We start from the raw sequence: 23,761 nt of genomic DNA on the forward strand, positions 1-23,761 counted from the left end.
AACCAGTATATCAGTGACTTAGGGTTATAACTTTTGTGCTCTGGTAAGCTTGTAGTTGTTCAGTAACTTTTTATAACCACATAATTTTGTCATTAAAATAAACATCACTTTGTTCTCAGCAGCAACTTTTGTAATACCATCAGCAGCAACTTTTGTAATACCAAATAATATAGATAGCCTCCCCTCAAAAAACCCAACAAACTGAAAAAGCCTCAGATACTGAGGTTATAAAAAAGAAAAAAAAATCCACCAAAACTATGTAGAAATATGCCACATGTAAGAAATAGTTTCTAACAGTTTGCATAGACATGTGCTTTATGGATGGTTAAGTAATACAAAAAAATTCATACTTTCTTGGCACTATGCAACATGCAAAAATAAAGCCATTCACTATATTAAGAAGCTTGTAAACTGAGGTTGGTAACTGAAATTGGAGGTAACAAATATTTGTTGTTGTTAAAATAGAAACTAATATTCTTGTGGGTGATAACAAGGAAGTTTGAGTAATTTGAATTTGATAATTTTCATGTCAGTAGTTATGCTTAAAGGGGAAACAAAAGGAATGTGTTGGAACAGATTGGTGAAAGCACAGGAGGGTAGAGGTGGGCTGAGTCAGAGAAGGAAGCAAATGGAATATTTAAACTTTCTTACAGATAAGAAGTGATGGTATTTCTTGAGAGATCAAGGTATGCAGGGAGGCTGGAATTTTAAAGCATTTAGGCAAGAGGGAAAAATTAAATGAAATTTTGAACAATGTCTAATGATTTGGCAATAGCAGTCTCAAGGGATGATTCTTTAGATTAAGTTTTTTTCTTGGCATTTGGAGCTACTTCACTAGATACAGAAAAGATAGCAAAGAATTGCAAGTCCTACTGAAACACAAAGTCTTAGATGAACTGTGGCTTACTTGCATGTGTTAGGGAAATTTGGGTGGTAAATGATATTTAATCACAGTACTTTTTTTTCTTCAACCATTATATTTTCTAATGTGACAGACTAGCAATTGGTGCCTCCTCTGCTGCTGCTGTTAAATGGTGTTTTCTCTCCTAGGGTTTGGACGTGGCAGAGGGAGAGGAGCAGGGAGGTTTTCAGCCCAAGGCATGGGGTAAGAAACACAGAGCACAGATTTTGGCAAGGATCAAACTCACTGGGCAATATTAATTGACAATGTTGCCACTGTGTGTCTCAATATTGCTGTATGTTTCATAAACCTGTATAGATACAAAAATTCAAAATGTCTTAGATTATTAATGGATTATTTTTGTCTTAAACCAGTATTTCTACCTAGACACACCTATGCAAAATTAATCTGTGTTCACTCAATGTTATTATCTCAGACCTGGGGAACCCATTTGTACCTATCAGTAGCAGCCATCAGTACTGTCTTGGAGACTGAAAGTTTTGTGTGATGCATATAGTTCTAGGTCAATTTAAAAAATATTTGTTTCAGTGTAATGTAGAACTTTCAAGTTCTATATAAAACCATAAAGACTAGTGATTCTAAACTTTCTCTTGTTTTTGAGGTTTCATGCTTTAGCTGTTTGGACGTACATTGACCCTTAAACAAAATCAACTGAAGTTACTCAGCAGCTCTAAAGTTTGTTCTCAGTTTTGGTGGAATAACTTGCTTCATGAAGTGTAGCCTCCACTACTTTTACTCACTGTTTGCCTTTAATGACATTTCATGTAACATCATTGATGTCATGATGAACAGAAGATTCATTCTACTTTTCTGATGATTCTTGTTCATACTTGTAGATGATAAACTGAAAGAGATTTTTTCTTTCATGATCCTTTTCCACCTTTTAGCTTAATCTGGTTTTTTTTGGCATTGATGTCAAGAGTGCATTCTGAAATAGTCTTACTGATGTTATGACTCCTGTCCTGCACAGGTCTGGTGCTCTGAAAGGACATGATACTTGTTTCTCATCAGTAAGCCACCTTCTGAGAAACTGTCAGCTGAGAGAGGCTTATCATTATGCATATAAACTAATGCTTTATAAGACTGGAGAAGTAGGTATACTGTTAACTGCTATTTCAGGAATTGTTGGTTTGGTTCAGTTTCTCTACAGTAATTTTTGTCAGTCTCTTCACTTTTTTTTTTTTTTTTTTCCTCCCTCTTTTATCTGTGTCTGCTCATAGAGGAAAAATTTTTGAAACCAAAACTGTCAAGATAGATTATGTGGAATCAAGAAGTTTAACCTAATGCAACTTCAGATAAAAATGATTGCATCTGTGTTCATTGAATGACCTATGTGTTCTCTTCCATTTTTAAACTTTTAAAATTCTAGGACATTTAACCCTGCATATTATATCGAGTCTTCTGCCGCTGATGGCTTTGGGACAAAATCAGAGATTTGGGAGACTGGTGAGAATGATGCAGATGATGGAACTGGTAAGATGCTTCAAGAAGTGGAAGGATTGAAATGAAGACCTGTAGTAAATTTCAGTTGAAATAACTATTCTGTTAGTGTTCAGTTAACTTCTGAAAATGTGAATACATTTCACATGACACAGATATTCTTTTTTATAGCTTAGTTGCTACTAATGTGCAGAGCACATGCTGTAGCCTCACTCTTGTTAGAATGAAGGGAAGGCAATTTGCAGCTTTTTTTGGTTTAATGCTGTGTTGGTTTAAGTTCGCAACCAGGCAGAAACACTAATCATGTAATGGTTTCATGTTCACTAATTTTGACCTTTCCTGGCTAACGCACCAATGAATGTAGTGGTTTGAGTGTCTACTAGAATAATCTACTCTTTTTCTTACTGTAAGATATGATTAGGAGAAAAGCAAAGCAGGCTTGAACTTAAGGGGTATAATGATAGGTTTATTAACACACTAAAATAAGAAAATGAGAATCAAAATGAAACTTTTAAAACACTTCTTCTCCTTACTACAGGTGTTCACTTTTCCACTAACAACATAAAGAGACAAAACTTTTGAGTTTTAGTCAGTTTCACTATTTAAAAATAATCTTTTATCACTTCTTAGGGAGAGGAGTCTCTCTTAGAACGCCTATGGAAACATCGCTACAAGAAGCAGTCCTCTGGTGGCTCCCATGTCACGAATCTGCAGTTGTCTGGAAAAAACTTTCTGCAAACTGTGAAGCTCCTCCCATTAGCAGCTTTCCTGAGCTGAATATGGGTCATATCTGCTTATTTTAGGGTACTGTTTAAGGATGCCTCTTCTAGTATAAACCAAAGGTTCTCTTCTTTTATCTTCAGAAATTATCTTCATCTCATGGAACATAGGTCTCTTTTTCCCTGGGAGCAAAGGGCTTCATATCACTTTCTCTTTATTTTCTTCTGCTTAAAATTCTCTATTAAATCTCAATTATGTTAGTCCACAACTTTAACTAGAACACTACATTACCCTAAACAGCATGTATATTGTTACAGGGAAAGTTAGTCCCTTCTCCATGGTTTCACAAGAGAAGTCTAGCCAAACGAGGCAACTCTTGAATCCTTTCTCCCACTTAGGACTTAACTCTCTTCACCGACTTCCATCTCATGCTGTGTCTTTGCTACATTTCACTCTCTCCTTTTCTTTTTAATCAAAAGGAGGATTACAGTTTTAAAAGTTCCATCTGCCAAAGAAAAAGTTAACACTCACCCGGGCTTGCAGATGGTCATGTGATCTCTGCTGGCAATTCTAAAGCCATGCCAATGGGGGGAGAGGGGGGAGGAACTCATGGCGAGAGATCAAAGCAACACAAGGAAACAGCAGTCAGGAATCTCATCAGCCAGGATTGTAGATGCCTCTTGCCCATCCCTGGTCTCATGGAGTGGTCCCAACTTGGAGCTGCTCCCTGGGGCCTGGGCGACATCTCCCTCAGCCCCAGCCTACGGCAGAAGCTTTAAAGTCAACTAAATGTTAGTAGCTGCGGCTTTCCCCTCCCCCACCGGCCTGGCAGCAGCTGCTGGGACCCAGCCAGGGCTACAAAAACAACAGAGCCTGGCTGGGTTGCGTGCAGGCCCAGGAGGGGCCTGCGGCAGAGCGAGGCCAGCCCACCACTCCTGTTATCTCTCTCCAAGGCAGGGAGGAAAAAAGAAATTTCCTAAGATTCCTCAAATATTTAATCTTGTGTGTTCATAGAGATGTATCATTTCTCCAATAGCTATATTAGCTGTCAATTTCAAAGCCAGTCAGTGATTAGATTTGCTACAACCTTCCCAAACTACTACAAATGCTAATAAACCCTTGAGAGACAAAGGGATTTGAAGAGTTATTGGAAGAGTCTTGTATGTGAAGAACTGTGTTAAAGGAGAAGCCAATGCCTGAGCATTCTCACACCATTTAAGGGGTCACACACACACCACCTGAGACTTTACCTGCTTAGACCAGAGTCCCTTCATAGTAGGCAGCTCCAGTGAGCCAATGGGTGCCCCTTTCTACTCCTTGCTAACACACATTCGCTCTCAGGTGTGCTTCCTCATTCTTCAGGATTGACCCTAGGTTTTCCACAGCAGAGTTTCAGGCATCTGATTTTATAAAAATGAATAATTTAAGAGTGGTACAGCAGCAGGTCAACTCGATCTGGGTACTTCTCGAGAGGGACCCTAAAGAAAGAAAACCCTAGACTTTTATGCCCTTGTAGTCTATGCATGTGTTCTTAACCCATTCTTCACATACCTTGCACACACCTCTTGGTCCAATGGTGATTTTTAATCTGGCGTCTTATAACCCTTTATTGTATTCTTTTTCTGTGTCCACACAGACAGGCCACTAACTGTTCTTATCTTGTCAAGTCACAACTTCTGCTGATGACTGTAGCCTTTTTATCTTCTGGTTTGTACTTCTTGTGCACTAGCTCAGTTGACAGAGCATGGAAAACTGAAAAGTCTTTGATTTAGAGTAAGCACTATGTAGCAACAACTAAAACATCGGTGTATTATCAACATTATTCTCATACTGAATCCAAAACACAGCAGTGTAGCAGCTACTGAGAAGAAAATTGTCTATTCTAGTCAAAAGCATCTCTAGGTGAAAGTGAATTTTTTTGCATGTCACATTAACATATATTCTATTTACTTGAAATCCCATGTCCAACCATACACAACAACTGGAACTGAATGTTAAACAACAGTTAATAGTGTTGGAACAATGAACTTTCCTCTTGCTGATTATCTCTATCAAAGTTAGATTTTGAGCTTTATCTGATTTGTAAAAAGAGAGCTCTTTCATTGGGTTTTCCAAGGTTTGGTCACCCATCCCATAAAAGTCTGTCACATACCTCCTCTTTAGTCTTGTTAACTTTATACCACTGTGGGTCATCCATTGACTTTATACTTAGCCATGCAGTTGTGGTCCTCTGGATTAACAGCACCAAGAGTAGTGAGATGCTCTACTTCATGTCTTTGGTATATAGATTCTTTCCAATGCAGATATTTGAGGCTGGTTGGCTATTCATTGCTCATTTGACATGAGAATGGTATATCCAATTTCCTTTTCATACAACTTTAAAAGCAAAATTAGAACACATTAAGACAGTATATGGCCTTTCCCATTTGGGTTCTAATTTGGATTTTTGTGAAAATACCTTAATTAACACTTCCATCTCCAGGTTGTATAAAAGGTACCTGTATTTTGGGTGGTGTGGACTGACACAATTGAACATACTTCCTTTTTTCCTCAAACGCCTTTTGCATATATATAACATACTAGTTCTAGTCCTTTAGAACTTGTGACAAAATGGATGAAGATCTGAATGAGAGTTTATGGGTCAGGATTAAAGGAAGAGGAGGGACAGGTGACATTATAGTGAGGGTCTGCTTCAGGCCACCCAACCAGGAAGACCAAACCGATAAGACCCTCTACAGACAGGTGGAAGTGGCTTCAAGTTCCCAAGCCCTGGTCCTCATGAGAGGGAGTGACTTTTACCACCCCAGTATCTGCTGGAAGGACAATACCACAGCAGGGTACAAGCAATCCAAGAGTTTACAGACATATGTTGATGAAAACTTCCTTCTCCAAGTGATAGAGGAGCCAACAAGGAGAAGTGCTATGTTGGACCTTGTTCTTGCCAACAAGAAGGGACTGGTGGGTAATGTGAAGCTCGAGGGCAGCCTGGGCTGCAGTGACCATGAATAGATGGAGTTCGAGAACCTTAGAGCAGCAGCAAGGAGGATGCACAACAAGCTCACTGCTCTGGATTTCAGGAGAGCAGACTTTGGTCTCATCAGGGATACGCTTGGTAGAGTCTCATGGGATAAAGCCCTGGAAGGGAGGTCCAAGAGAACTGGTTGATGTTCAAGGATCACCTCCTCTAAGCTCAAGAGCAATGCATCCTAATGAAGAGGGAATCAAGCAAAAATGCCAGGAGGCTTGCATGGATGAAGAAGGAACTGCTGGACAAACTTAAACACAAAAGGGAAGCCTACAGAGGATGGAAGCAAGGACGTAGCCTGGGAGGAATTTATATTGTCTAAACAGCCAGGAATCAGGTTAGGAAAGCTAAAGCTCCTACAGAACTAAACCTGGCCAGGGATGCCAAGGGCAACAAGAGAAGCTTCTGTGAGTAAATAGATGATAAAAGGAAGACTAGGGAAAATGTGGGCCCTCTCCTGAAGGACAGGGGAGACCTGATTATCCAGGTCATGGAGAAGGATGAGGTACTCAACAACATTTTTGCCTTATTCTTCACCAGCAGGTGTTCCAGCATCACCACCCTAGTTGCAGAAGGCAAAAGCAGGGAATGGGAAAATGAGGAACTCCCTGCTAGAGGAGATCAGGTCTGAGATAATTTAGGGAACCTGGAGATGCACAAGTTCATGTGCACTGGAAAAGGGGAAATATAACCCCCATTTTTAAAAAGGGAAATAAGGAAGACTCAGGAACCTACAGGCCAGGCAGTCTCACCTCAGTGCCTGGCAAGATCATGGGCCAGATCCTCCCGGAAACTATGCTAAGGCATAAGGTAAATAAAGAGGTGATTGGTTACAGCCAACATAACTTCACTAAGGGTGAATTGTGCCTGACGAATTTGGTGGCCTTCTATGAATGAAAGGGTTTACAGATGTGGTGGATGAGAGAAGAGTGACTGACATCATCTACCTGGACTTGTGCAAAGCATTTGACTGTCCTGCACAACATCCTTGTCTCTAAACTGGAGAGATATGGATTTGATGGGTGCACCACACAATGCATAAGGAGTTGGCTGGACGGTCGCACTCAAAGAGTTGCAGTCAAGGGCTCAATGTCCAAGGGGAGACTGGTGACGAGTGGTGTTACTCAGGGGTTGGTGTTGGGACTGGTGCTGTTTAACATCTTTGTCAGTGACATGGAGATTGTGTGCACCCTCAGCAAGTTTCCTGATGAGACCAAGCTGTGGGGTGCAGCTGACACACTGGAAGGAAGGGATGCCATCCAAAGTGACCTTGACAGGTGGGCTTGTGCAAACTTCATAAAGTTCAACAAGTCCAAGTGCAAGGTCTTGCACCTGGGTCAGGGAAATCCCAAGCACAAATACAAGGTGTGGGTGGAGAATGGATTGAGAGCCGCCCTAGGGAACTGGCAGATGAAAGAATGAGTAGTTCTTATAGACCCAGTTTGGATTATTTACCGCCCAGGGTTTCTGTCACCTCTTGCCTATTGAGCTAATTCAGCATCCTTATTATTTATGTTATCTCTTATTGGGTTGGAATAATTTCCTCAGCAAGACCTCGGTGTCTCCCTAGCTTGGATTTGTATCCAGTGCATATATTGGAAAATAGTTGAGTATATTTCTCAGTGTCCTTCCTTAGTCTCGGCATTTTACTTCCCACATAGAGCCAAGTCACCAGGATTCCAAGGTGGTTTAGTAAATATTTGCAATACAGGTGATGCTCCAACCATAGCCCTCTGTTGCATGGCAGCAGGATTAGGCAAGACACTAGAAAGCATATGATAGAGTCTGGCAGCCAGCAGAGCAATTATCTGAGGCTCGTATGGGCGAGTAGGCTCAGCTACTGCAAGCGTTACCTTTGTGATGCCTTTCATCTTGCACCTGACTTAGGTGTTTTTTCTCCCATGCTCAACCATCCCAAATGTAACAGTAATCAGTTTGTCCTGGGAACCTATCCTTTAGTCTGTGTTGCAGAAAGGTAAGTCTGTGCTGGTCAAAGGTCCCTTGTGGTGGCCACTGTTCTGCCAGGGTTCCATCTCTAGTTATAAATGGTCAGTCTTCTCGATATAAAATATCTGCGTACTTTTTTTTTGATAATTTGCTGTACCAAAATTCTTTTCCAGTTTTGTAATAGCTTGGTCAAGGGCACCCGCTTTTCTGTGTCGGGTATATTTCCCATCACTTATCCTTGTGTGCTTTACTCTGATCAGGCCAAGCACCAGCCCCGTCTCCTTGTGCAGTTTACACTGATCAAGCCACACACCCCTCTCTGTTTCCAGTAAGTCTACTAATGGAATTTTAATACACACTCACTCTTGGGTGCACTTCCTTCTTTTTCAGGCTCGACCCTAGGTTTTCCATAGCAGTCTCAGATGCTGGATTTAATAAAAATAAGTAGTTATATAGAGTGGTATAGCAGCATGTCAGCTTGAGCTGGGTGCCTCTAAATAGCCACCCAGAACAAAGAAATCCTTGGGCTTCTATACCTTCAAAACACAGTACTACACCAACTACTAGGAAAATTACTAAGAAAGTAAACTATTCTAGCCAAAAGCATATCTATGGTGAAAATACAGCTTGCAGCCTAGGGCTTCAGCAAATACAGCTACTCATCCTAAGCAAGTAAAGCTAAGCAAACGGCATACTAAATCACACAATATTATGACTCTTAAATGACTCATTCTTATTTAAAACTTACTTATTAAGCTAAACAACTCATATCTCATGTAAGTCCTACTAAAAGTGATTGGTCCATGGGCACTGAACAGTAGGGTATGAATATTTAAGTAAAAAAGAAAAAACATTTACAAATATGAATTCACTCAGTGACACTGGGATGGCTTTGGCAGCCTCATCTGTATAATATAAGAATGTGAGTCTCTAGGATGGAGGAGAATTCTAAGATCTTCTGTCTTTGAAGAGAATTATTAATTAAAGCATGAGTAGGCAATTGAATGAAAGCCAAAAGAGCAATTGGCCTGTCTGAAGATAGAAGCAGCTGTGTGTTTCTGTATGAACTTTCAAATGTGAAGTACACAGTCCTGGCTAAAGGCAAGAGACAGACCTAGTTTGCAAAGGAACTGTTTAACAGTGATCTCATGGCAATTCAGAAATGAAGAGTGTGATCTGCTTGTCTGTGATTGGTAAAACAGGATACCTTTCTGCTTCCTGTATTCTGTTACAGGAGATAAAGACACAGGAAACCCTGCATCAGGATGGAGAAATTTATATATGTTATTGTCCACACTTAGGAACCATTGAGTAATACGAGATTTTTTTTAACCCTAGCAAAGGGTAACTTCTGATCTCTTCACTGCTGAAGCCTACTCAGATGATTTTTCATCAACCTGTTTCAAGTGTGGAAGAAGACTGGAGGCCAGAGCATGCTCTGTTGGGCTCTGCTGTGAGCCTTTTGAGATGCAGCTTTCTAAACTTCAAATAAGCTAGTTTCCACTTAACCAGAGAAGACAATAACAGGCTCAGAGTTTAGGAGGGCCTGTGATACAACTGTTTTGTCACTCTGATTCCCTTCTAGTACAGTGTGGGAGAGTGGCCTTGAGTATATTAATGGCTACTGAAAAGGAGCATTCTGGCCAAATTATGGCATCTTTCCTAAGAATTACTTTTGAAATTACTTGGTGCTATAGTGCAAACAGAAACACAACTTTTACTTTCACTGATGTTAATTTTCCAAATAAGTTTAACAGATAAGTTAGAAGAATGCCTAATGACTTGTAAATTCCACTTAGGAATGCTGATACTGTTGTTTGCTGTATGGTAGCAGAGGACAAAGTATGCTGTCACAAGTATTGTACAAGCAATAAGGTTCGCTAAAGAAAGAAAATAGAGAAGAAAGGCATGAGGAGACTGTACTAGAGGTAGAAAATTCACTGATTAGTTAATAATGAATGCAATTGTAAGGTTTATACATGACTGACTTGTGTTTCACTTCCTAAGTGAGCTCAAATGTTTTGTGACCCTCTATTAACTCAAGGTAGCCTTCATGTGCTTTCCCCATGGCAACCTCTGTTCTTTCTTGTAGGCATCTCCTCAGTTTTCAGTGATGGAAGAATTATGCCTAGGAATAAGAGTATCTTGGTGTTGGTAAACAGATCCCAGTAGGAATACAAATGTGCCTACATGAGGGGTGTGCTGCTGAGTAAATAGATTGGTGGGAATCCAAAGTGATATGTGGAACTTCTGTTTGGATGCCAAGTGCACTGCTGCTGTTAGGCTGTGCATATGTCACTGAGAACTGCTCTTAACTTCAGTAACACAATTTGAGGCATGTATGAAAAGTTGGGGAACATGGTATGGAGAAGGTGTGAGAAGGCATTTGGGAATTTTCCCTGTCCTTGTCAGATTAATGATTCTTAGGGGTATGAATGAGTGTCAGTGTGAAGAGTTCCTGCAAAATCATTTGGTTGGTGGAAATTGAAAGTAAACTAGTTACATGTGAATGTTCTTTTGTGGTGCTAAGTACCTTTTTACTGCTAATCCTTATTTATTTTCAGACAAAGGGAAAAGGTACCATAACTGACAAAAAAAAATGTATCATGACATCCCACCCTTAAGGGAAAGGGAGCATCCAAGATTTGTAAATGTTCATGGTTGAAAGGAATAACAAAAATCAGGTCTGCAAAAGCTTAGAGAGATTTATTTTTAAATTGCACATTTGGTTTGGAAATTGGTGTGTTAGTCCCTGATCTCCTATATAAGCACATGGCAGTGGGTTTTGGATAAAGGGGTAGGGTGAAAGGGAAGAGAGAAAGAGAGAGATGAATTAAAGAGGGGGGAGAAAGAAAGAAATCACCAGTCACTCTGGGGCTTTTGGGGGTGCCTTTTTATAGATAAGTTTTCCCCACCCTGGAGATAAGTTTTGTGTTTCTATGCAAATCAGTTCTCATGGACAGTCTCTTCTAGACCTTTCTGGAAATGGATCAGAGGGTTTCCGAGGGTCTTTGGTGGTGTTGATTCCCCCATCCCCCCCATCCATGCCCAGTTCTCAATCTCATTCCTGTGCTTGCACTGGACTGTGTTGTGCTTATCTCCAGGAACTAGAACAAGGACATTTGTCCTAGAAAAATGCTGCCCTACCTCCAAATGGCCCCTTCTCCAGCCATATCCTGTTCTTTCTCACAGTGTGTTATTAGCAACAATCCTTGGTTGGTTCCACAAACATCTGGCTATTGGTGTTTGAGGCACACACACTAGCCCCTTATTTTCCATGCTTCTACATCTCTCTATATATGACTATAAGGAGGGTGTTTTGTTTTAGTGTTTCTTTTTTAGACAAGCTGTAGGAATGTCAAAAATAAGTCCCTGAGCCATAAAGACTTCTTGAAAAAGAGTAGGCTTTAAAATTGAATTATTTAGTTTTGTCCAAATGGGAAACACTTTCAACCTTGTGATGGAAATCATCTTGGGGGTTATTAGAGGATGCTGCAGCTGAGGTAGTAGTTTTAAAATAGAAGAAAGTGCTGGAAAGGAAGATGGAAATAGAGGTAGGGGGAAGGAGTGGCAGAAAAGATGTGGGACTGGAAGCAGGTTGTACAGATTTGAGCTTTTGATTTGGCTTATTAATCACAAGTATTAGTTTTCAATTTTTTTTCTCTTAATATTCAGTGCTGTTATGTTTGTTACAAATCAACAGACTCAGTAATAATTATGTTACCAATGTGGAGTTACTAAAGATGTGAATGAGGGCGATGTTTATGTATGGAAACCCATATAGCCTGCAGTGGGCTTGCAAAGGATTTCAGATAAGTATATACAGAGAGGAACGGCAGGATGTAAATCCCTGTCTTTATTCCTTATTATTCAGTCTTATTTCTTCTTTAATCTTAAAAAAAAATATTAGCACATACTGGCTGCATGGAGAATTACTCTCTTACATCTGCAGTTACATTGAAAAGGAGGTAATTGGGCAATTACCTGGGGAAACAAAACCAATTTTGCATATTAAAAACATTTTCTGAAGACATCATGCAAATATAAACTTTGCGGAGTTTTGAGTATTTACTAGATATTTGCTTTTTAAACCAGTGCTGGGAAATGATCAACATCAACATTTTCAACTAAAAATAATTACACTATTTGTTTCCAAAATGTACTTGCCCCCATACCTTCTATGAAAGCACTCTTGCACCTCTTGTCCTGAATTGTTGCAGGTGCCAGAGGAATTGCAGTAGCCTGAACAAAAGGTGTTTCTAGGTGCACCATTGTATAATCCTATAGAAAAGCTAGTTGGTTCTGTGGAGGTAAAATTTAGTGTTGTTGGCTGAAATTAAAAAAAAAAAAAAAGAAAGAGGGAGAGTAAAGGGCAAATCTTTAATGGTTCATAATGTTTAAGAGTGATTGTATTTTAAATAATTCAGCATTGGGTTTTCTACATCCTAATTTTTATAGAAGTAATGTACAAGTGAAGGATAAAGAGAAGGGATAGGTAGGACAAAACAAAACAACCAGTCCTTATTCAAAAGGGAATAAACTTGAATAGCATGATTGATATTTTCTTACAGGCATACTGAATGTTCAGTCACTTAGCCTTTTCTGTAATGTACAAGTCCGTGGGAGATCCTGAACCTCAAATCACAACAGTTCTTATAAATAAATTATGTTGGAGGTGGTTGCTTCTTAAAGCAAGTTATAAAAAATGGTATTTTGGTAATTTAATGATACTTCCTACTTAAATAGTTTCATAAATTTAACAGAAAAACTTCATTTGTTATTATCTTGGTTGTGAGCAGTTTTAAATAACTTTGAAGAACAACATGAAAGAAAAAAATTATAGTGGAGGAAGAAGGGAATTGTGTAGCTTAAAAGTTACAAGGAAGTTTTTTTTTTTAGGACTGCTGCAAAAGTCAAAAGGAACATTTTAGGAAACTTTAAGGTCATTCTAGAATGTGAATGTAATCTAGAAGGAAAGGATTATTATGTAAGTTTGGGATAGACCAAAATAAAATTATTTTTGGGCTAATATCTATGGCTGATTATTAAAAAAAAAAAATTCAAATAGTGTGACAGGAAGTGAGGAATTGGAGGGAAATAGCTGAAGAGTTACCAAAAATATGTAGCATACTTTTTATTGGCTTTGTAACTTTTTAAAACTAGACTTGTTACTAAGGGAAACAGGAAAGAGTCACAGATAATCATCTAGGTTGAATTACTATGGCAAGGATCCTTGAAAATACATAGCCTAATTTCAGTGCAAACCAGAGGATTCTTAAATTGCGATGCTTTGCAAGGTTTGGGGAAAGGTTGGGAAGAGGATATATGGAGTTGCAATAATGCCAAGGTGGATTTTGGACTAAAAGGAAAATGCACTTGTGGCAAGATCAGACTTAAAATCCCATCAATAAGAGGAAGGCATTAGTAAACTAGATTTAGTGCAGAGAAGAGCAGTGAAATAACTGAAACTGGAAGGATTGCACTGGAAAGGTAGTGTTAATAAATGATAGTAATAAACTTAGCAGCTTAAGTAAACTACTAAAAGTGTGATGGGTTGTGTTCAGTATTTAAAAAGAATAAACTCACAGAACCATGGTCATAAGTAGGAACAACAGATAAATGTTTAAACTGAATATCAGGAAAATGTCCCAAGTATTATTCTAAGTAAGTTTAGTTTCCCAAAGGTGGTGGGGAAGCAACGGATCCCTTACCCTCTCACCACCAGGCGGGAGGAGGGAACCTTAGTGATGGAGGGGAGTAGAAACAGGGTTCTGCTCAGGGTGGCAGACAAATCCCTTCCCAACCTACCCCACCTTCCCAGGTGCCCTTATACAATAGGTGTAAGGCCCTGGAATATGAGGACCAGGGAAATGAAGACCAGGAAAAGGAAAATGGGGGATCAAGGTGGTTCTGGGATGGAGGGGTCACCTAGGGCAAGGCAGCCTACCCCCCTCATCATGACCTCCTCAATTAAGAAAAAAAAGAAATATAGTAGTCATTGGTGACTCCCTTTTGAGAGGAATGGAGGGCCTGATATGCTGACCAGACCCAACCCATAGGAATATGTGCTGTCCCCCTGGGGCCTGGGTAAGGGACATCACCAAGAAACTTACCAGCTCGCTATTACCTGCTACTGGTTTTCCAGGTGGGTACCAATGAAGTCCCAACAAGAAGTCTGCAGATGATCAAGAGGGATTTCAGAGCCTTGGGACAACTGGTCGAGGAATCTGGAACACAAGTAGTGTTCTCTTCTGTCCTGCCAGTTGCAGAGAAACATGGAGCAAGAAACAGGAAAATCATGCAGATGAACACGTGGCTTTGAGACTGGTGTTATCAGCAGAATTTTGGGGTTTTTGATCATGGATCAGTTTATACAAGTGAGCCTGCTGGCCACTGATGGGATCCACCTGTCTCAAAGGGGAAAAAGGCTCTTAGCTCAGGAGTTAGCAGGGCTCATTGAGAGAGCTTTAAACTAGATTGGAAGGGAGATGGATGGTACAGGGCCAGGCTTGACAGATAAAGTGTGGGAAGGGGAGATCTATAGTGACCACTCAAGTAGCAAAAGATGACTTAAGACGGGATGCCTTGAGCTACCACAAGCAACCAAAGATGTAACCACAAGACAAGACTTAGGGCATTCCCTTGCACCCCTACTGGGATATTGACCCACTCAAATACCTCTGTAAAGTGCCTGTACAGCAACACGTGCAATATGGGAAACAAAGAGGAGGAACTATACGTCTGTGTGCAGTCACAGGGCTTTCATTGTGATTGGGATAGCTCACATGACTGCAATGTTTTCATGAAGGGCCGTGCTTTGTTTAGGAGACACAGACCAGGAAAGTGTGGTGGTAGAGTTGCCCTCTATGTGAGGCTAAATTTGGAATGTATGGAACTCTGTCTTGGGGTGGATGATGAGTGAGTTGAGAGCTTATAGGTTAAGATAAAAGGCAGGCTAGTAAGGGTGATACTGTTGTGAGTGTGTACTACAGGCTGCCTGAGCAGGAGGAAGAAGTGTATGAGGCCTTCTACAGGCAGCTTGAAGCAGCCTCAAAGTCACAGGCCCTGGTTCTTGTGGAGGACTTTAAATACCCTGACTTTTGCTGGAGAAGCAACACAGTGAAGCACAAACAGACCAGGAGGATCTTGGAAAGCACTGATGACAACTTCCTATCACAGGTAGTGGAGAATCCCACAAGGAATGGTGAGTTGTTTGACCTTATACTGACAAAGAGGGAAGGCCTTGTTGGAGATGTGAAGGTTGGGGGCAGCCTCGGCTGCAGTGACCGTGAGATTGTGTAGTTCAGTACTGAGCAAGGAGGAAGAGGGCGAATGTATGATCGCAACCACGGACTTCAGGAAAGCTGACTTAGGCCTCCTCAACAATCTTCTTGGAAGAATCCCATGGGAATGGGCCCTGCAGGGAAGAGGAGTCCAAGAACGCTGGTCAATACTCAAGCACTACTTCTTCCAGGCTCAAGAACAATGCCTCATGATCAGCAAGAAGTCGGGCAAAAGGGGCAAGAGACTTGCATGGATGAATAAAGAACTCCTGTCACTACTCGAGCATAAGCAGGTGTTGCCCTGATTTTCAGCCTTCTGATTGTTTTACATTCTTGTATTGGAGTTCTCACGCATTGAAACATAAACAAAGTAGATTGTTTTTGCATTCCTCTCTGTGATGGACTGCTGGTTTGACCACTGGGGTCAGAGGGGGTGTTCCTCTTGTCCCCCAATCCTTGACCAAATCCCAAAACCTATATAAGTTAAGATTCCCAAAATAAAGTCCTTCTTTTTTTCTCACTCTCAAGCTGACGGGTGAGTGTCCTTCTTTTCGTGTCCTCTTGCGACAAGCAGGAAACACACAAGAGATGGAAGCAGGGTCAGGCCACTTGGAATGAATATAGAGAGGTTGTCAGAGTAAGTAGAAATGAGATAAAATGAGGAAGGCCATGGCCTATCTGGAATTAAATCTGGCCAAGGATGTTAAGGACAACAATAAGGGCTCCTTCAAATACAACAACAGCAAAAGGAAAACTAAGGATAATGTGGGCTCATTACTAAATCCAGGGGGGACCCTTGTGACAGAGGATGCAGAGAAGGCAGAGTTACTGAATGCTGCCTTTGTATCAGTCTGCACTGACAAGACAAGCCCTCAGGGATCTCTGACCCAGGAGAGCAGGGTAAAGGAATGGTGGCAGGAAGACATTAATTTGGTCAAGGAGGATTGGGTCAGAAAACACCTAGGCAAACTTGACATCCTCAAGTTCATGGGAGTGCTGAGAGAGCTGGCAGACACCATAGGAAGGCCACTCACAATCAACTTTGAAAGGTCATGGAGATCAGGAGAGGTGCCTGAGGACTGGAAGTAAGCAAATGTCACCCCGATCTTCAAAAAGAGCAAGAAGGAGGACCCAGGGAGCTACCAGCCAGTCAGCCTCACCTCAGTCCCTGGAAATGTGATGGAGCCCTCATTCTGGAGGCCATCTCTACCCATATGGAGGACAAGAAGGTGATCAGGAGCAGTCAGCATGGATTCACTAAATAGAAGTGTGATGGTTTTAGTCATGCTTGACCAGCCTGATTGCCTTCTATGTTGAAACAACTACCTGGATTTATCAGGTTTTTGCATCTGTAGGATTGTTTCCTGTAGTTTTCCTGTTGCTGGATGCTGTGGGCTGTGTGCTGTCCTCCAGTGTTTGCCAAATAAACTCTGTGACAAGTTATGGGACAAAACATTTTGCAGCTACAGTGGAAGCTATTGATTCTTCTGCTGCCATTATATTCAGTATATTTTTTTTTTAAATTGCTTTCTCAGGGGAAGGTATTTGGCTTATTTTGCCCCAAGGAGAGAGTCAAGATGTTGGAAAGGAGCCTCCAGAGGCGTAGTTTAGGTCTTGAATTTGAGTATGTTGACAGCAGGATTATGGATGGCAGAGGAGGTGTAGTCATGTTTTGTTCAAGGTCTGTATGAATTTGTGCATGAAACTGGGAGATCACATGGGAGGGTTGAGTAACCTTGCACTGTCATAAGAGGAAATTCTTCCAATGTTTGCAGTTAATCACTCAGTAGAGACGTGTTCATGTAAATTATGTCTGGTACCAAAGTGGCTAAAAATACATTAAATCAGAAATTAAATGGGAAAATAAACCCACCTCCCAAAATTTTAAATCTGCAGTTTTCTCGAGTTTCCCATGTTTCCAACCACTATCTCCTTGCTTTGTGTTCCACAAATAATGAAAACAGGATTGCTTATAAAGCAGAATGGTTAAAATATGACATTGTGCTTTTAGCTTGTAACTGTTTTCTTTCCTTCCTCTAATTCCAATAGGTGCATGGAAAAACTCAATAGAAAAATGGACTGCAGAAGATTGGAATGAAGATGTAAGTGTACCTTGTTATGTAGACCAACTGATTATTTACCCTTTTCAGAGTTTCTGTGTTGTCTTCACAAACTAAATGTTTGATGTAATACTTTGTATGCATGCAGTGATATTTCTTATTGTGTTTTTTGCTGCAATTCTTGTTTTGAAAATATATTTATATAAGCTTTTTTTTAGAATAAAATTGAATCAAGAAATATTAATTTATTTTTTCTTGGTGAATAATACCAATATAATAATAAAATTTTAAGTTTTATCTCAAATTATTTTTTATTAATTATAGTTCTCCACTGGTCAATGCTGTTGGGTGTTAACTGCATACTTTTCCCTATTATCTAAGGTTTTAAAGCCATATTATCACAAGACTTTTACGTAATTAAGTGCTGAAGTTTACTATCGACTTTAGACTCCTCATTTGATATTTTTTTTTAAATCTGCATAATTGTTCCACTTAGTCCACTTCGTGTTCATAATCTTAAAAAAGGAGCTAGTAATATGCTGAAGTTGGCACTTAGTTCCCTCATTCCTGTTGTTTCATCATAATGTGTTGTGTAAAGTATTTAGAAGAATTTCGGTTCTCATTCTTTAACAGGCAAGAGATGTCTTCATGTCTGCAATATATTTGGCATTTATGATCATCATCCATGAAATTTGCATTTATGATTTTAAGTTTTCAGCTATTGTATTAAAGCTTAAGTAGTTCAGAAAACAAACTAGATAACAAGAAACATGGAAAGGAAAACTTAGCTTTTAAAAAGTCTTTCCTCTTTTATGTGAATATCTATTTTTTCAAGTTTATTTTCAGAAGAGTAAGCGATTGTCTCGGAAGTCATCCCTTTTGCCTCCTCCTTTGGAGTGGCATGTCAATGTTATCTCCAGAAATGTGTGAATGTCTCCTATAACAGATATGAAAGCTCCATCCTTGCCTAATGAGATGGACATGCCTTTCAAGAAAATGAAAATAAGTTCTAAAATTCATAGGTTTTCTGCATTGGTTACTGTCAGCAAAAGCTGGCAGCTTCTTTAAACCTGTCCTCTATTTCTGCAGTATATGCTAGAAGTAAACTAAGGGCTAAGGATACTTAAAATTTATGACCTTGGTCTTACCACTGTTTGCTGGTAAAATGCAGCATTTGTAATACAGGAGGGGTGTTGAGCTATGCTGATTAGGTAATTAACTATCAAACCCAAGTAATTTGTGTATGAATCTTGAAGGAACAGCAAATGAAATCTCTAGCCTGTTGTTAATTTTTATTAATTTGGGTGTGCTGGAAAAATCCCTGTAACCTAGGAGAAAGTTATCCATGTGCTGATGTTCAGAAAGAGTGAATGAAATAGTGAGCTGCAGGTAAATTATCCCAAAACATCCCTGGGGAAAAAATAAAGTAAAATCGATCAATTTGATTTACAAAAAAAAAAAAAAAAAAAAAGCATAAGAATGCACTTCAGTGTGCCATTTAGTGTAGTTGTATGAAAGTAGGTCCACTTCAAATAAACCTGATATTGGTCTTTAAGTAAATTTCAAATTAACTGCAAAAATAGAGTATGTCCTTGTAAGAGATTTGATCCACATCTTTTTGTTCTAAATATAATTACATGCTATCATGAAACACATTAAGTGGATTGAAATATGCCATGAAAATTTGAGTAAATAAATCTTTTACAGGAGGGCATTTCTAGTCAGGCTATAAAGTAATCCAGTCCCAGGTCAGATGCCATCTGGTGTCTTCATCAATGATTTGGAAGTAATAAGATCACTGCTGAATAAAATTTGTGAGAAATAAAAAAAATTATTGGAATGGCCATTAAAAGTAAGCCAGTCATACAGAAATCTGAGGCTCTGCTAGACTTGACCTGTTCTCAAATGAAAAATACTTTAATATAGCCAAGTGCCCATTTGTTTTATAGGAATAAAGGCACACCTCCAGAACAAAGGGCTAGTGTCTGGAAAGCAGCAACTGAAATATTTTCAGCATTGTAGTGGATGATGAAAAAAGAACAGCTCAGCATGATCTCCTAAAGAGCTGTTGCTGTGGCAAAAAACACACTATTGTAGTCTTTTTGCCTGTAGGTAGTCTTCCCTGTCTCTTAATTATTCTTGATTTATATTTCAGTATGTGGACTCTCCTGAACTTGATTCTGAAATACTGCATCCAATTATTCATTGCTTTTACAAAACAAAAAATGTAGAAAATAGCAGAAAATATTTACTGATGGTATTGGTGTTTGAGAGTGAGATTTTTAGTTTACTGAATCTGAAAAGGTTACTTTATTAGTATATAATGGGTTCTTGTTTTAGTCTAGCAGAATAAGGTATAGTGTGAACCTGTGGCTGGAAAATGGAGCCATGAATTTAAATGTATTATAAACAATTCTAGCAGCATGACTAATTGTTGCCTCGTGTTGGAACACTGATCATCGTGTCCAGGGAGGTTACAGCTGCCAGCAGGGAAACAGATGAGACAAGTCTCTTTGGTTAAGCACGAGAGTCGATTTTATTTCCCCCCCCACACCCCAAGCCGGGGAGGGAGGAGAAGATGAAGAGAGAGAGGGCGAGAGAGAGAACCCCAGTCCCGTCTCCCCTTAAGTAGAGGGTCTGGGGGCGGGGCAAAGGGCAGGTAAGGGCATTGACCTGAAGCCAATGGAGACACACTGAGGGGGAAGGAACCACAAGGCCAAGGTCATTGAGGGGGAGACAGAACCGACCAAACCATTGTGTACCGAGATTACATTGAATGGCTGAAAGGACTCCACAACTCTTCTGTGTATAAATAGGTTAAAATATGTGATGAATAACTCATAAGGGGGTTCTTGGTAATATGACTTACTGGTTTACAAAACTAAGATGAACATTATTAAGCTGAATTAACAAACAATAGAAAAGCATTTGAGATTTACAGAGGATAAGGTAACAGAAATGATACTGAATTAAATGAATACATTTTCACTTAATGAGCTAATAGTTCATTCTCCTTTGGCTTTTGATCTTCTGACCAGAAGGGGTGCAGTTCTTTGATCTCTTCTTCACGAAGGGCACAATTCTTAGTGTTTGGTCTCGGCTTTAGTACTGATGTTACAGCTGTTACTCTGTTGGATTGATGATGATGACTGTGAAGCCAGGAATGGTGAAAGCGGCAGTGGTAGAAACTCGCAGCACATGGCAGGATCCGGCCTCTTTCAGGGCTGACAGGCCCCACCTCACCACCACTGCTGTGCGGGCCTGGGGCAGAGCCAGATGCAGCCACGTGGCAGGAAGGGGGGAGGTAGGTGGGAGAGAAGGGCAGGAACGGGACCGGAAAAGAAGGACTTTGGCAGGAAAGAGGGGATCTCAAAAACTGTGTGTAAGCGCCAGTTTTTTAGAAGGAGCACCCGGGATGGCGTGGCCACTGCCTTCCCGGGCAGAGAACGGGGTATATGGAAAGACGGGGTGAAGGAGGAGAAAGGACAGCAGCACACCCGCGTCACTTCTGGATGATTTCTGACCTTTTCCTGACTGCAGGGAAAGTGGGATAGAGGTGGAGAGAGGGGCAGGGTGACAGAGATGGTAGCAACTCTGAGCCATCCTGGCAGTTTTCACTCCTTGACCTGCTCTTAGGAACAAAGGGTAAGGAAAGATACAGGCAGCTTCACAGCAACTGAAAAATGTGGGGGTTCACAAGATGGGTGGACCACTGATTTAGGGCGCTGACACTCTGCATGCAAATAACTTGCAGCAAATGAGTCAGGAGAGTTGGTAAGAGTCACCAGCATGGTCCTTTTTGCAGGCAGACTAGCTGCTTGTAGTTCTTAAAAACTGCCTCCCATGAAGAATGAAGACTTGTGATGGTAGATGTTAGTTTCATCTCTTGGTCCCAGTAAGTCGGTTCCCTTACTGGGAGGTTCTCTCCCAGTAAGCCTTTTACCCCCGTGTTTTTAAGGTTACTCTCAACCTGGTCTCCAGCCATGGTACTCTTGAGTCTTCCTGTTTATGGTGTCCTGCAGGGGAAGACTTAGAGTGTCGGTCCTGTTGTCCTCGCTGGTTGCCCGCATTCTCCACCATTTGTTGCCTCGTGTGGCAACAGTGATCATCGTGTCCAGGGAGGTTACAGCCGCCAGCAGGGAAACAGATGAGACAAGTCTCTTTGGTTAAGCGTGAGAGTCCATTTTATTCCCCCCCGGAGCTGAGGAGGGAGGAGAAGGCAAAGAGAGAGAGGGCAAGAGGCAAAAGAGAGAACCCCAGTCCCGTCTCCCCTTAAGTAGAGGGTCTGAGGGTGGGGCAAAGGGCAGGTAAGGGCATTGACCTGAAGCCAATGGAGACACACTGAGGGGGAAGGAACCACAAGGCCAAGGTCATTGAGGGACTCCACTACTAATGATTGAAACAACCAAGTGTTAACGAGGAAAACACATAATCAAGGAGATTATGTGGGTGCTTTATTGATAAGAGCTCTGGGAGCCGGGGTACAAACCCAAATCCAATTCCAACGAGGGCCCAAAAGGGGCCCTGTATTATACTGTTTTGTTACATAACTCTATGTTAAACATTAAACCTCCATTGTTTTATTGTATACACCCAAGCATGAATTTTGGTAAATATCTTCTTTTATGATTCTCATGATTCTGGTTTAAGATAATAATCACGTTCAGCTACCAACAATTGTTACAATTATATCATCTATCTTATGATGATTAGGTACAGTTTCAATCGATCTAGTATAGGATAGCTTTATTTCTAAAATACATAGCAAATCCTCCCTTCCCCCCCGATTACCCAGGCAAAGTTATACTTGATTTGGTTGGAACAATGAAAGCAACATCCTGGTTGCAGTGAAGCTGAGGCTCTATTCCCAGCTTTGTGGCTGCAGAAATTATTAACCCTATCTTAACACAAGGAAGCTGATGTACTTGCTGCCTGCAGGTAAAGACTAGGTGTTTTTTTTAAGAATATTTTTTTAAAATATGGTGTTCCCTAGTCAAGTACAAGTTAGGTGCAGGTGAGTGAAATTTCATGTTGTTTGACCTGAGAACAATTTGATTCCCGTGATTTAATTACTAGACAGGACTGGTAATTATCTTCAGTAGTGAGTATTGAGCAAGGATAGTATGTTGTCAGTGGGCTATTAAATTTGGGAAACTTCTTGCAGTGAAAATTGGAGGTTATATGGACAATGAAGGACCAGACAAATATTGAGGTACTGTAGATGGCTCTGGGTTTTCCTCTAAAAATTGTGATTATATTCTTCTGGCTAAACAAAATTAAGTTTAATTACAGAAACTGTCAGAAGGGAAGAAATAGAATATATACAAGTTGCTGGAAAGTGAATGAAAGCAAACATTTTCTGTATAATATTGGTAGTTTTCGTTTTTATTTGAAACAATGGCAACACTTAAAAAAAATAGTAGGAGTGTTTCCTTTACCAGGAAGCAGCACAAGAACTTGATTTAATTTCTTTAACTTCAGTACACCATATCAAAACACTAATAAGGTTTTGTTCTTTCTGATTTGTCACCGTTGAGTTTTTATGAGTACACCAGAGTATATTTTCTTGTGATCCTCACTTATCAACTGTTCATAGGACATGGTAGCTTAGTCATTAAATATATTGTATGTTTGGTGATTGGAGAATGATTTTTATCATAGAAACAGGAGCTGAAAAGCACAGACATTTCACTGCAGATGGAGGAAATACCCTTGTGAGGCTGCTGCTTGCAGATGGTTCACAACTGTTTATTCAGTTCTTGGAAAATGCCCGAGCCTCAGTGAAAGATCTGTGAGTATAGTGTACAGTGAGCATAAATAACTTTGTTAGGAGCTGATATTATGTCACTGTTAGCGACACGAAAGGACGAAGCAGGCAGCAGGAGGTCAAGCAGGAAAGCTCACTCTTTATTTTTCTGACTCCATATATATACAGTTTTACAAACAGGCAAAGATTGGCTACACAGGTAGCCGCCTCTTTGACCTCGTTGGTGAACATCATGATCAATCATTTTTCTCCTCCTAGAGAGGAGAAGTATGTCAACAAATTTAAAAATATACATAGTTTACTTGAAACTGCGTGAAAACAAAATGCGAACAGTGAAAAGCAGGCAAACTTGAGGCAACAATATTACTTCTAACAAATACTAAATACATCTTTGTAATAAAGCTTTTCAGCTACTGCTGCGCAAAGTATGTGTTTGTACAAATGCTGTAATCCCAGCAGATTTTTGAATTAGATGTTTGGAGCTTGTGGCAGTGAGTTTGCTGCAGGGTGTAGTGTAAACTTCAATGTAGCCAAGCTGGTAGCTGGAGATGTCTATTTTGCATGCTCGTTCACTTGAAGAGAACATTTCCTCTCTCA

The 23,761-nt window shown here is 40.3% G+C and overlaps 1 protein-coding gene across 1 annotated transcript in view; it reads left to right on the top strand.

The window, feature by feature from the left end:
* LOC136373264 (ubiquitin-associated protein 2-like) overlaps positions 1–23,761 on the top strand; it is a 188,259-nt gene that overhangs the window by 45,537 nt on the left and 118,961 nt on the right. The window contains exons 6-8 of the mRNA XM_066338170.1: positions 1,051–1,105; positions 2,292–2,395; positions 17,387–17,439. Coding sequence (XP_066194267.1) covers positions 1,051–1,105; positions 2,292–2,395; positions 17,387–17,439 — 212 coding nt within the window. The remainder of the gene's footprint in view (positions 1–1,050; positions 1,106–2,291; positions 2,396–17,386; positions 17,440–23,761) is intronic.

Source organism: Sylvia atricapilla, chromosome W (assembly GCF_009819655.1).
Source record: "Sylvia atricapilla isolate bSylAtr1 chromosome W, bSylAtr1.pri, whole genome shotgun sequence".
NCBI classification, from domain to species: domain Eukaryota; kingdom Metazoa; phylum Chordata; class Aves; order Passeriformes; family Sylviidae; genus Sylvia; species Sylvia atricapilla.